At 36.9% G+C, this 14,406-nt stretch overlaps 1 protein-coding gene across 3 annotated transcripts in view; it reads left to right on the forward strand.

Annotated features, from left to right (window-relative positions):
* Positions 1-14,406, forward strand: part of CSMD1 (CUB and Sushi multiple domains 1) — a 2,098,967-nt gene that overhangs the window by 1,515,189 nt on the left and 569,372 nt on the right. For all 3 annotated transcript variants that reach the window (XM_003940706.3, XM_074384178.1, XM_074384179.1), the window contains one exon: positions 93-196. In XM_003940706.3, coding sequence (XP_003940755.2) covers positions 93-196 — 104 coding nt within the window. The remainder of the gene's footprint in view (positions 1-92; positions 197-14,406) is intronic.

Below are 14,406 nucleotides of genomic sequence, written 5' to 3' on the forward strand. Positions count from 1 at the left end.
AAATTTAACACTATAACTAGATATTGCTCTACTTATTAAAGTCATGGGAAATGCCTGTTGTTCTAAGGCACTGTTTTGTACCTTGCATTTAGGTCATCAAGCTTGCCTTTGAAGAATTTGAGCTGGAGAGAGGCTATGACACCCTGACGGTCGGTGACGCTGGGAAGGTGGGAGACACCAGATCGGTCTTGTACGTGTGAGTATGTCCTTCAGCTTCTTCTCCTCTTATGCATGCAGTGCTGGGGCGTGGTGGATGGAGATGAGATTCTGCTACAGACTTGCACTTGCAAAACTCAGGTGTTTGATTCGTGCTATCTGTGGCTAATCTAGTGGCTTGCAATCTGATTTTATATGAGAACAAAATACGAGTATAATTTAGGATTATGTTTTATCTGTTTCAGTTGTTATTCTGCAATCATTAAATATATATATATGTTTATGGCAAAAAATTAGTTTACTCATGGAGGTAATAGAAAATAATAAATTTTTCAAATAAACCCCTCTCTTTTAACCTCACCGCTTCTGCTTCCCTGTGATGGTATATTATCAGTGTTTTTAAAGAAGCACAGATGCTTTCTAGTTTGGGAAGTACAGATCTTTTTTTGGAATAATGCCATACACCTTTCCACACTTTGCGTAAAACTGCATGATAAAGTAACAGACATCGTGGGGAAAGTAGTGTTGAGGTAACTCAGTGTACCTCTGAAGAGCTGTCTTTCCAGAGTCTTAGCAAACACAGTGACGGCCTTGCTGTGAATATCTGCAGACTGATCCCACTTCTAAGTTTTCACCAGAGTCACAGACTGTTCTATAGCCTTATGACCTGGGCATTCACTTCAGCTACTTCCAGAGAGAGGGCCTCAAAGACAGTTTTTGTCAGTTTTATTGGACCTGGTGTATCAAAATCACAAAGACGATTTGAGGGTGTACTTCCTCTCTGTTTTTAGCAGAAAGGAAATACCTGCTCTTATCTGCCTTTTCAACTCCACAGATAGATTCACTTCACGATGTAGCTCTATGGAAAATATTCTGCAGGTGTTCTCCTGACTTTCTTTGTCTACTTATATACTAGTGAGGATGCCTTTTCATTTGTGAGAAAGCTTGCCCCTGGTAGCATCCCATATTTCTATGCTAGAAAAAAGATGCAGTCTATTACACTTACCTTATCCTCTTATTTATTTATTACTTATGAGAAAATTCACACATTGCAAAAGGACTAGCCAGCTGTTCTGTATATGCCCTTAAAAACCATTGGACCCAGAATAGGCTTCTACTAGGAATATGCATCCTTTGTTCACCGTATGTTGGACATTCTGCAAGACAGCCCTTACCTCTAGCATATCTTCCTACTGGCCCATTCCAACTATTACAAATAATCATAATTGAAATCATGTTGCTGAACCACAACTTACGATAATAACAATGAGAATAACCCTAATAATAGCACAGCTAACTTCTATATATCTCTTATGCACTGTTCACTATTTTAAATGCATAATACATTTTACCTTATTCGATCTGTAACATAATCCTGGGAATTTTGGGCTAATGATCATTATATTGTCAATGATGAAACTGAAGTTTTGATAGGTTAAAGGATTTACGCCGGTTCATAAACCTAGTGTATGTTGAGGCAGGGATTCCAACTCAGTGATGTGATATTGCTCCAGGGTCTGGAGTCTTCATCACCTGCGAACCCACCATGCTTTTCCCTGCTTCCCTTTGACAGTCTTTTGCATCTGACGCTCATACCCCGACCTCATTCTTTCAGTTTTATTAGCAGCTGTGTAGTGAATGTCTTTGTACGTAGACACTGCATACTTGTTTGGTATATCTTCAGGAACATTTCCAGCAAGGACTTTGGAGTGAAGAGTCATCTTCATTTACATTGTTATGCTTCTCCAATTGCCCCCAAAATTTTTATAAACTACAGTGAAACATGAGGTCCCTGTTTTTCCACACACTTGCCAAATGATGACTGTTTTTCTTTTTCTTTCTTTTTTTTTTTTTTTTTTTTTTTTTTGTCTAATTGCTAGATAAAAATAGGTTTCTATATTTTTTTAAAACAGAGTCCTACATCTGGGGGCCCAGGTATCTATCTGTATTTTGGTCAAGCTTCTAAGGTGATTGTCACACACACTGCCTGCCTTTGACCTGGGACAGTGTTGGGGAACAGCACTACAGTGGATAGAAATCAGCTTGCAAGTCAAAGATGGAGTTTCTGGCTCCAATTATTTACTATCTCCGTGACCCTGAGCGAAGTCATTTTCTCTTTCGCTACCTCTTTTTTCTTGCCTATAAAATATGTATAATAAACTTTTCCAGCCTGTGGGAAAGAGAAAAATGAAATAATGCGTGTGAACACTCTGGAGAGCTGAAAAATGTAACCCACACATATTTTTATTACTAAAACACCTAAGTTAAGAGAGGATGCCACTGAAATAAATAATTGTTAAATAACTGCAAAATTTAAAATATAAATGGAGCCAGGTAATGCCTTATGAAATCCCTTAGGTTATTATTAAAGATCTAAAATCATACACTCATTTTTAATGCGATTTGTTGTTAAGAAAGCAATTGCAAACTATGTATTACATTGACACAAGTATTATTAGAGCCTTCTCTCAATAGCTTGAATCTATAAATGAAAATACTAAATAGCCAACTGAATCATACTGAGGTGCCCTTTGGGAAACATAATGTAGCAAGAATCAGCTGGGCATTTAATCAGCTACAGAAGAGGAAGGAAGAGCCACTGATACACGTCTTTAGTGTACCAAATCACAGAAAAATGATACAACACAGTCAGAGAATCACAGCTTGGTCTCTTTGAATAAACAGGTAATTTCAGGAGATACATCAACAAATATTTAGGAGTACTTATATGCCAAACATTCTTCCTAGCAGAGTCTATAATCTAATTGGAGAAATGACAGATACACTGGAATAGTTTAAATACCAGTCAGTATATGAAGTCACATGATCACATTGACGCAAGTCAAATAAAGCAGCAGTTTAAAACCTCATTGTGGCAGACTGGCATTAACTATTTTAAACCCAGTATTTTGTGGGTTTTCTTTTTGTGGGAACTATGGATTCTACTCAAACCTTGATTTTAAGAAAAAATTGTAAAATGAAATAGCCAAAAATAGCTCATCCTCAGCAGGGTTTTAAACATTGTTATTTCTGGTAATGACTTTTCTTAATTTTTAAGTGGATGTTGAACAATGAGAACACGTGGACACAGGGAGGGGAACATCACACATGAGGGCCTGTTGGGGGTTGGGGGACTAGGAGAGGGATAGCAGTGGGTGGGGAAATTGGGGAGGGATAACATTAGGAGAAATACCTAATGTAGATGACGGAGGGATGGATACCGCAAACCACCATGGCGTGTGTATACCTATGTGACAATCCTGTACAATCTATACATGTACCCCAGAACTTAAAGTATTAAAAAGAGAAGGAAATAAAAAAATAACAGCATTAAGGGACTCCTTCAATAATCCACCTTTCCTGAGAGATGGATGAAGGAATGCAGCTCATATTTATAGAATGTCAAACTTAAAAGAAAATGAAGTTACTTTGCAAATGTCTATTGAGTTCTTTCCAAGCACATCTATTAAGACTGTTCTCAAATTTAATTTGCAGAGGAACTGCATGGAGAGGTATGGCCTTCCCTGGATTCCATCTGGCCTGTGTAGCTATTAGCCATTGGTAACCAGGGGATTTCATTAATTCAGAATGTTCTTTGGTCATCAGGCACAGGTTACAGTTTTAAAATGCCTGTCTCTCTACTGGGATGAGTAGTCAATATTATTAGATACATCCGTGAGCAAGTAGGGTAGCCTCTGCCTGACCAAATGCGTGGAATGACAGATCAGGATACTGGTTGTTTCTTGGTGCTGGCTTAATCCATTTTTATTCAAACTGCTCCTTGCTTCTAAAGACTCTCTGGCGTGGCTGAGACTTCATTTCTCCCTGCTGTTTTCTGCTGATCCTCAGTAAAGGGCATCATCTTATTTTTTTTAAAAGACTGCTGAAGGGCCATAAAAAGCAGACACTATGCACAGATGTGTGTGTGTGTGTGTGTTTGTGTGTGTGTGTGTGTGTGTGTATCTTTATGTATCTATAATGTTATCACAGACTTAATCACTAAACATTTAGTGCTTTGGAGGAAAGCGTGAACAGTTGATGTTGGTAATAAAGATATAAAGATGTTAACTTAAGCACATTCTAGACTTTAAAAAAATTATAATCAGAAAACATTAGAAATCAAACCAATTAGAAATAAGGTTCTTAAAACTCTAGAATCACATGATCCCAACTATTTTTCTTTATATTATCTTTTGCATAATGGCACAGCCTGTGAGCCTGGATGCTGCTGATAGTACAGACTGACCCAACCGTGAGAACTCTCTTCTTGACGTAAAGACTATCCATTGTTAGCTTTTCTTTTCCTGCCTTTTATCTGAAAGTTTTCTTGCTTTATTCTTTGAAGAATTATTTATTGAATGCCAAATATTTTGCTAGGACTCAGTGAGGAGACAGACAGAAAAAACAAGCCCTAGTCCTAGCCTTGCGGAGTCACGAGCCTCCTGGTGCACGTTTCATATGATCAGCAATATGAATATACAGTATCAGTAGTAAGAGGGCTAACATGGCAGCAAATTTTATATTACATTTCATGCTATGAGAAGCGTATTATCTTCTTGATACATATCTATTGATTTTAGCCTTGAATGTAAGTGGTCAAAAGAAATGTTATTGGCCAGGCATGGTGGTACACACCTGTAATCCCAGAACTTTGGGAAGTTGAGGAGGGAGAAATACTTGAGGCCAAAAGTTTGCGACCAGCCAGGCCAACGTGATAAAATCCTGTCTCTACAGAAAATACAAAAATTATCTGTGCTTGGTGATGCATGCCCGTAGTCCCATCTACTCAGGAGGCTGAAGTGAAAGGATTGATTGTGCCCAGGAGATCAAGGATGCAGTGAGCTTTGATCACCTGAGCAACAGAGTGAGACCCTATTTCAAAAAGAAAAAACAATAATAATATTATGAGTCTCTAAACATTTATTTGGTTTGATTTTAGAAAAAAGGTCACCTCTTCTAAATATGTTTTGATTGCATTTGTAGAGTCTTTTTTTAGTCTTTTGTGTCTACAAAATAAATTACTCATAAAATACACATCTATAATGGGATACAAACAAGTTTAAAAATAAATAAAACCTGTAACATTAAAATGTTAATGGAATCTTGTTATAAAAAATTGGTAACAGTACTAAATGAGGTTTGACCAATGCCTTGAGGATTTATACAATTTCTGGGAAATTACAAAATATTCCATGAGATTTTTTCAGGACTTAGTGCCATTTATAGGCTACCAGGAACTCTTACAAACATTCACAAACAATTTCAGCATTAAAAAGGGACCCCTCTTCTTGGCAATGTATTTGTAGGTGCCTCGTTTTAAAATTCTATCTGGACATTCCATTATTCTATGTAGATAAACATAAGAATTCTAAATCTTTGTACATCAAATTTACCCAGTATTTGAATGAGTCTAAAATACTCTCCTTGTGATTGGATGCCTTGATTTATATATGCTATTTCTGAAATTGCCTTAAGTTTATGCTGATGGTACATTAGTCACTGTTGTCTGAAGAGAGTTTACTAGAATAACCAAGTCACTTGTGTATAATTTCTAGTACAGTCTTGGCCTTCTCCTGTAGTGGTGGTTAGTTGGCCTGGTTAGTAGAGTGTTTTGCCAGCTGAATGCTTTTGTGTCACCTTCTGTGTGTGACCGATTCAGGATCAACTCCCCAGAATCAAGGAGGATTGAGTAGCCAGCTTTGGGAGGGCTGGGGCTGCCCAGCCTTCCTCATTACAACTGGAGAGTTCAGACATTGCCACACCTCTGTGGATACCCTATGTGATTTGAGTTTACTCTTCCAAGAACCCTGTCGTCAGGGGAATAAACAAACCACTGGGCTTCAGCATTTTGGATATGAGCTAGCAGTTGTGGTGGAGCTATCTGAGAAAGCCAGCAGACCCAGGGGCCTGGGGGACCCATGGGATGCGTCTTAAGGAAAACCTTCCTCCAGGGCAGAAGAAGCTATAGGTCCCACGGGAACCTGAGCCCAAGGGCACCTCCTGCTGCAAATAAGGTGGGGCTCCATTTCAGCTAATTTGGGGTCCAGATAGCTGAGTGAGCAGCAGGAGTCATTTCCAGTTGTTCTATCACAGGTATAGACTCACTTTTTCTGTAAGGAGCCAAAAAATGCATGCCTTTCTTTATAGACCCAGAAGATCTAGAGATCTCTTCCACAGTGCACCAGTCAAAAGCATGTAAAGATTTTATTGTTTGCTTTTTTATCTGAAGTTAGCATTAAAGGCTGTTACTTTATTCAAAACAATAGATGGCATGCAGTTATACTGTACCAATTCCCTCATTTATGCCTTTTACCCTCAAAGGATTGTTGAGTCAAATAGAATGGTAGATTAAGAATAGTTTTTAAAAGGTTAAAAGTACAGTACAAAGAGAAGATATTATTGTATTACTATAGATATCATCGCTCTCTTAGTATAATGAAACATCCAGAGTTCTGCTGTGTTCGGAATCAAATTTGGAAATGAAATATAATGGAAAAGAAGAAGAGAAGATTGAACTGTCATTTAGTGCACCTGTATCGTCTCTTGGCAAACATCTAAACATTTATTTGCTTTGCTTTTTATCTGCTAGACATAGACAAGGAGAGCTCAAATTGATAGTCATTGACCAAAAAAAAAGAAGGCTGCCTAATTGTTCGTCGAAACCCTGGTGTCAGTACAAAGAAAATCTTGTATACTTTGTCTGGATCCCCTTTGGAAATATTTTGCAAATCTGTAGTAAAATGTCAAAACCAGGATATTTGCCTTGATGTGATCCACTGATCTTACTCAGATTTCCTGTTTTATTTTGTTTTATTTTTTTGAGACAGTCTCGCTCTGTCCCCCAGGCTGGGGTGCAGTGGCACAGTCTCAGCTCACTGCAACTGCCACCTCCCACGTTGAAGTGATTCTCATGCCTCAGCCTCAGGAGTAGCTGGGATTACAGACATGCATCACCACACCCATCTGATTTAATTTCCTGTTTTCTTTATATTCATTTCTTTCATTCTCTCTCTCTCTCTCTCTCTCGCTCTCTCGCTCTCTCGCTCTCTCTGGCTCGCTGTGTGTGTGTGTGTGTGTGTGTGTGTGTATTAGTATGAGGTTCTATACAATTTCACTACCTGTTTAAGTTCATGTATCCATCACAGTCAAGACACGGGTAATTTCTAATACCCCAAAGATCCCTAATGTTTTATTCTATAACCAGAGCAAACTCCCTATTTTCTATGTTCATCCTGACCCCTGCCAACCATTATCTGCATTGCAGCTCTAAAATTTTGTCATTGCAAGAATGTTATATAATTAGAAGCATGCAGTGTGTAACCTTTTATGATTGTTTCTCACTCAGCAAAATTCCCTGGACATTGTGTACTGCAATCATTTCTTTCCAATTTTTGAGACTAGTATTTCCAGGTATGAATATTCCCCAGTTTCTTTATATTCACCCACTGATGGACACCTGGATTGCTTTTAGTTTTTGACTATTACAAAGAAGGCTATTTTAACGTCTGTCTATAGGTTGTTGTATAAACATGAGTTTTTATTTCTCTTGGAAAATTACTCAGGAGTGTAATTGCTGAGTTGTATGTTAGTTGTATGTTTAGTTTTGTAGGAAACTGCCCAACTATTTTTCTGGCATGGTTCTCCCAGTTCACAGCCCGTGATGTTAAGTGGCCCTCATGCTCACACCATCCCCTGGAATTGGTTTTTATCATTACTTTTTCTGCTCTAAAAGGTGTGTAGTGACACCTCTTTGTGGTTTTCATATGCATTTTCCTGATGGCTAATGATGTCGAACAGTTTGTCTTGTGCTATGTACTATTTGACATCCTTGTTGGCAAAATGTCTGTCTTTTTCCCGTTTTCTAAATGGATGTTTCTTACCATTAAGTTTTGAGAATTTTTCATATAGTCAAGATATAGTAAAATGTCACAACCAGGATATTCACCTTGATGTGATCCACTGATCTTACTCGGATTTCCTGTTTTATTTTATTTTGTTTTATTTTTTTGAGACAGAGTCTCGCTCTGTCCCCCAGGCTGGGGTGCAGTGGCACAGTCTCAGCTCACTGCAACTGCCACCTCCCACGTTGAAGTGATTCTCATGCCTCAGCCTCAAGAGTAGCTGGGATTACAGACATGCATCACCACACCCATCTGATTTTTAATTTCCTATTTTCTTTATATTCATTTCTTTCTCTCTCTCTCTCTCTCGCTCTCGCTCTCGCTCGCTGTCTCTCGCTGTGTGTGTGTATGTGTGTATTGGTATGAGGTTTTATACAATTTCACTACCTGTTTACGTTCATGTATCCATCACAGTCAAGACACAGGTAATTTCTAATACTCGATAGTCACGATATTAGTGTTTTGTAGAATACATGGTTTCCAGCTATTTTTTCTCAGTCTTTGGCTTGTCTTTTTACTCTTGTTGTATGGGTTTGATACAGCAAAAACTTTTAATTTTGAAGAAGTCTAGTTTATGGGCATTTCCCCTAAAGGCCAGTGCTTTTTGTGTCAAGTCTAAGGACTCTGCCTAGCTGTAGTTTGCAGAGAAGTCCTTCTATACATTTTCCTAAAAGTTTAGTCATCTTAGGTTTTACATTTAAGTCTCTTATCTCTTTTGACTTAGTTTTTGTATAAGGTGTGAGACACAGTTTGAGGTTCATTGTTTGCCCTGCAGTTTGTGTGTCCAATTGCTCAGTAGCATTTGTTGAAACGACTCTCCTTGCTCCATTGAACTGCTTTTCTGCCTTTGTCAAAAATTAGTTGGATGTATCTGTTTGGGTCTGTTTCCGAGTTCTTTGTTCTGTTACATTGATGTATGTCTAGTCCTCTACCAGTGCCACACATTACTGATTAACTGTTTAGTAAATATTAATATCAGATGGAGTGATGTTTCTCACTTAATTCTTCTTTGTCAAGAGACTTAGCTATTCTAGGGCAGGTGCTACTCTGTATAGGTTTGAGAATGCCACATACATACATACATACATGTGTACTCTCAGCAATGTTTGTATGCATTGTGATAGGAATTACATTAAAGCTATTGAAAAATTTGGAGAAAATTGACATGTTTACTGTGTTGAATCTTTGAACTCATGAGCACAATATGTCCTGTCCTGTGAATTGTCAAATGTTTCTTTTTTGATGTCAGCTGATACATCATGTTCTTTCTTTAGCCTCCTTCAATGGTGGATGACATTGATTGTGGTCTTTTTTTTTTTTTTAAGTTGACTCAGCCTTGCATAAATGAAATAAGTCCTACTTTGTGATTCAGCACAATTCTTTTTGTACATTGTTGGATTCAGTCTTCTAATATTTTGTTGTGGATGTTTGCAACTACATTCATAAAAATATTGGTCTATAGTTTTCTCTTTCTCTTTTTTTTTTTTTTTTAACTGCCTTTGTCTGATTTTGGTATCAGTTTAATACTAGCCTCATTGGAAGATTGGTTATAAAATATTTTCTCTTTTGTTATTTTCTGCAAGAGCTTATGAAAACTTGATGTTAATTCTTCCTTTATAAAAATGGTAGAATTCTCTAGTGAAGCAATCTGGACCTGAGGATTTTATTTTTGGAGAACATGTTAGTTATAACATTAATTTCTATAATAGCTATAGGACTATTCAGATTGTCTATTGTATCTTGGTTGAGTCATGTTAGTTTAGAGTTTTTGAGAAATCAATTCATATTTCATAACATGTTGAATTTATGAACTTAAAGTTGTTTGTAACATTTCTTTATTATCTTTGTAGTGACTGATGAATCTGTAGTAATCCACTATTTTACTTTTGTTATTTATAATTATTACCTTCTCTCTCTCTCTCTCTTTTTCTGTCTTTCTGTCAGTCTACTTAAGGGTTCATCAGTTATATTATTTTTTCTACTATTTCTCGATTTCTGTTTTATTAACTTAGATCTCTTTCACATTCTTCCCCCTAGTTTCTTTGAGTCTATTCTGCATTACTTTTTCTAGAATCTTGAGATAGGAACTTAAGTAATTTTTTCATTCTTTCTATATAATGTAATTTAGTGCTATAAATTTTCCTCTTGTCACTTTCAGTTGCATCTCACATATTTTTATATGTCGTATTTTTATTTTCACTTAGGTTTATGCATTTTTTTAAATTTTACTTGAAACTTTCCCTTTGAATCACAGATTTTTTAGAAATGTGTGTTTAGAGATTTTCCTACTGCCTTTTAATCACTGATTTCTAGTTTGATTTCATTGTGATCAGATAATAAGTTCTATATGATTTCAGCTCACTTGAATATGTCAGGATCTATTTTCTGGCCTAGGGTGTGATTTATCTTTGTCAGTGTTTCCTAGGGATTTGAAAAATATGTATATTGGGTGGCAAGATGTATATGTGTCAGTTAGATCCTGTTTGTTGATTGAATATCTTTTGTAATCTTTTCTGCCTGTTTTCTAAAGGTGCTAAAGTTTTCAGCTATTCTTGTGGATATTGCTATTTTTCTCTTAGCTTTCTTAGTTTTTGCTTCTTGTTGTGAAGCTCTGATGTTTGGTTTATACACATTTAGGATTGTTACGTATTTCTGGTGGATCAGACATTTTTCTCTTTTGTCATGTCCCTCTTTGTCTCTGAAACCTTTATTTGCCTTAAGTCTGCTTCTTCAGTTGTTAAGATAGGCACTCCTGCTTTTTATTATTAATGTTTACATGTTATATCTTTTCTTCCTTTTCTCTCAATATGCCTGGGTGATTGGTTTTTGTCATATATTTTAAGCCTCAAGTAATTGGGTAATTTTTAAATACATTCTGCCCCTTTATGATATTTAAGTGCCATATCTAGGTCATATATATATATATATATATATATACACACACACACACGCACACACACACACACATATATATACACATATATACATATATATATATACATATATACATGTATATATACACATATATGTATATATATACATATGTATATATGTGTATATATATCTATATATTTTGTACTTTAGGTTTTGGGGTAACGTGCAGGTCATGCAGGATTGTTGCATAGGTACACACATGGCAATGTGTTTTGCTGCCTCCATCCCCCTGTCACCTACATCTGGCATTTCTCCCCATGTTATCTCTCCCCAACCTACCCACCCCACTGCTGTCCCTCCCTTGCCCCCCGCAACAGTCTCCAGTGTTTCATGCTCCCCTTCCTGCGTCCATGTGTTCTCATCATTCATCACCCACCTATGATTGAGAACATGTGGTCTTTGATTTTCTGTTCTTGTGTCAGTTTGCTGAGAATTATGGTTTCCAGATTCATCCAAGTCCCTACAAAGGACACAAACTCATCCTTTCTTATGGCTGCATAGTATTCCATGGTGTATATGTGCCACATTTTCCTTGTCCAGTCATATCATCAGTGGGTGTTTGGGTTGTTTCCAGGTCTTTGCTGTTGTAGACAGTGCTGCTGAACATACATATGCATGGGTCTTTATAATAGAATGATTTATAATCCTTTGGATATATCCCCGGTAATGGGATTGCTGGGTCAAATGGAATTTGTATTTCTAGGTACTCGAGGAAGCGACACACTGTCTTCCACAATGGTTGAACTAATTTATACTCCCACCAGCAGTGTAAAAGTGTTCCTATTTCTCCATATCCTCTCCAGCATCTCTCGTCTCCAGATTTTTTAATGATCATCATTCTAACTGGCATGAGATGATATCTCAAAGTGGTTTTGATTTGCATTTCTCTAATAATCAGTGATGATTAGCATGTTTTCATATGTTTGTTGGCCTCATATATGTCTTCTTTTGTAAAGTGTCTGTTCATATCCTTTTCCCACTTTTGGATGGGCTTGCTTGTTTTTTCCTTGTAAATCTGTTTTAGTTCTTTGTAGATTCTATATATCAGCCCTTTGTCAGATGGGTAGATTGCAAAAATTTTTTCCCATTCTGTTGGTTGCCGGTTCACTCTAATGATTGTTTCATTTGCTGTACAGAAGCTCTGGAGTTTGATTAGGTCCCATTTGTTTATTTTGACTTTTGTTGCCATTGCTTTTGGTGTTTTAGTCATGAAACGCTTTCCTATGCCTATGTCCTGAATGGTTTTGCCTAGGTTTTCTTCTAGGGTTTTTATGGTGTTTTGTCTTATGTTTAAGTCTTTAATCCATCTGGAGTTAATTTTAGTATAAGGTGTCAGGAAGGGGTCCAGTTTCTGCTTTCTGCACACTGCTAGCCAGTTTTCCCAACACCATTTATTAAACAGGGAATTCTTTCCCCATTGCTTGTTTTTGTCAGGCTTGTCAAAGATCAGATGGTTGTAGATGTGTGGTGTTGCCTCCAGGGCTGTGTTCTGTCCAGCACCATGCTGTTTTGATTACTGTAGCCTTGCAGTGTAGTTTGAAATCATGTAGCATGATGCCTAACACTTTGTTCTTTTTACTTAGGATTGTCTTGGCTATGCGGGCTCTCTTTTGGTTCTATATGAAATTTAAGGTGGTTTTTTTCCAGTTCCATGAAGAAGGTCACTGGTAGCTTGATGGGGATAGCATTGAATCTAAAAATTACTTTGGGCAGTATGGCCATTTTCACTATATTGATTTTTCCTAACCATGACCATGGAATGTTTCTCCATCTGTTTGTGTCCTCTCCTATTTCCTTGAGCAGTGGTTTGTAGTTCTCCTTGAAGAGGTCCTTTACATCCTTTGTTAGTTGTATTCCTAGGTATTTTATTCTCTTCGTAGCAATTGTTAATGGGAGTTTGCGCGTGATTTGGCTGTCAGTCTGTTATTGGTGTATAGAAATGTTTGTGATTTCTGCACATTGATTTTGTATCCTGACACTTTGCTGAAGTTGCTTATTTGTTTAAGGAGATTTTGGGCTGAAATGATAAGGTCTTCTAAATATACAATCATGTCGTCTGCAAATAAAGACAATTTGACTTTCTCTTTTCCTAATTAAATACCCTTTATTTGTTTATTTTTTCTTGCCTAATTGCTCTGGCTAGAACTTCCAATACTATATTGAATAGGAGTGGTGAGAGATGGTGTCCTTGTCAACTGCCGGATTTCAAAGGGAATGCTTCCAGTTTTTGCTCATTCAGTATGATATTGGCTGTAGGTTTGTCATACATATATAGCTTTTATTGTTTTGAGATACATTCCTTTGATACTTAGTTTACTGAGAGTTTTTAGCATAAAGGGTTGTTGAATTTTGTCAAAGGCCTTCTATTCATCTATTGAGATAATCGTGTCTTTGTTTTTTTTGTCTTTGATTCTGTTTATGTGGTGGATTCTATTTATAGACTTTAGTATGTTGAACCAGCCTTATATCCCTGGGATGAAGGCTACTTGATCATGATGGAAAAGCTTTTTGATGTGGTGTTGTAATCGGTTTGCCAGTATTTTATTGAAGATTTTGGCATCTATGTTCATCATGGATAATGGCCTGAAGTTTTCTTTTTTTGTTGAGTTTCTGCCAGGTTTTGGTGTCAGGATGATACTGGTCTGATAAAATGATTTTGGAAGGATTCCCCCTTTTTTATTGTTTGGAATAGCTTCAGATGGAATGGTACCATGTCTTCTTTGTATATCTGGTAGAATTCTGCTGTGAACCCATCTGGACCTGACTTGTTTTTGGTTGGTAGGCTATTAATTGCTGCCTCAACTTCAGCCCTTATTATTGGTCTATTCAAGGTTTCACCTTCTTCCTGGTTTAGGATTGAAATTGCAGGTATCCAGGAATTTATCCATTTCTTCCAGGTTTACTGTTTTATGTGCATAGAGTTGTTTGTAGTAATCTCTGATTGTAGTTTATATTTCTGTGGAATCAGTGGTGATATTCCCTTTATCTTTTTTATTGCATCGATTTGATTCTTCTCCCTTTTCTTTTTCATTAATCTGGCTATTTTGTTGATGTTTTCAAAAAACCAGCTTCTGGATTTATTGGTTTTTTTAAAGGGTTTTTTTGTGTCTCTATCTCCTTCAGTTCTGTTCTGATCTTAGTTATTTCTTGTCTTCTGCTAGATTTTGAGGTTTTTTTTGATCTTGCTCCTCTAGCTGTTTCAATTTTGGTGATAAGGTGTTGATTTTAGATTTTTCCTTACTTCTCTGGTAGGCATTTACTGCTATAAATTTCCTCTAGACACTGCTTTAAATGTGTCCCAGAGATTCTGGTACGTTGTGTGTGTGTTCTCATTGGTTTCAAAGAACATGTTTATTTTTGCCTTCATTTCATTATTTATCCAGTTGACATTCAGGAGGCAGTTGTTCACTTTCCA

Source organism: Saimiri boliviensis, chromosome 13 (assembly GCF_048565385.1).
Source record: "Saimiri boliviensis isolate mSaiBol1 chromosome 13, mSaiBol1.pri, whole genome shotgun sequence".
NCBI lineage: Eukaryota > Metazoa > Chordata > Mammalia > Primates > Cebidae > Saimiri > Saimiri boliviensis.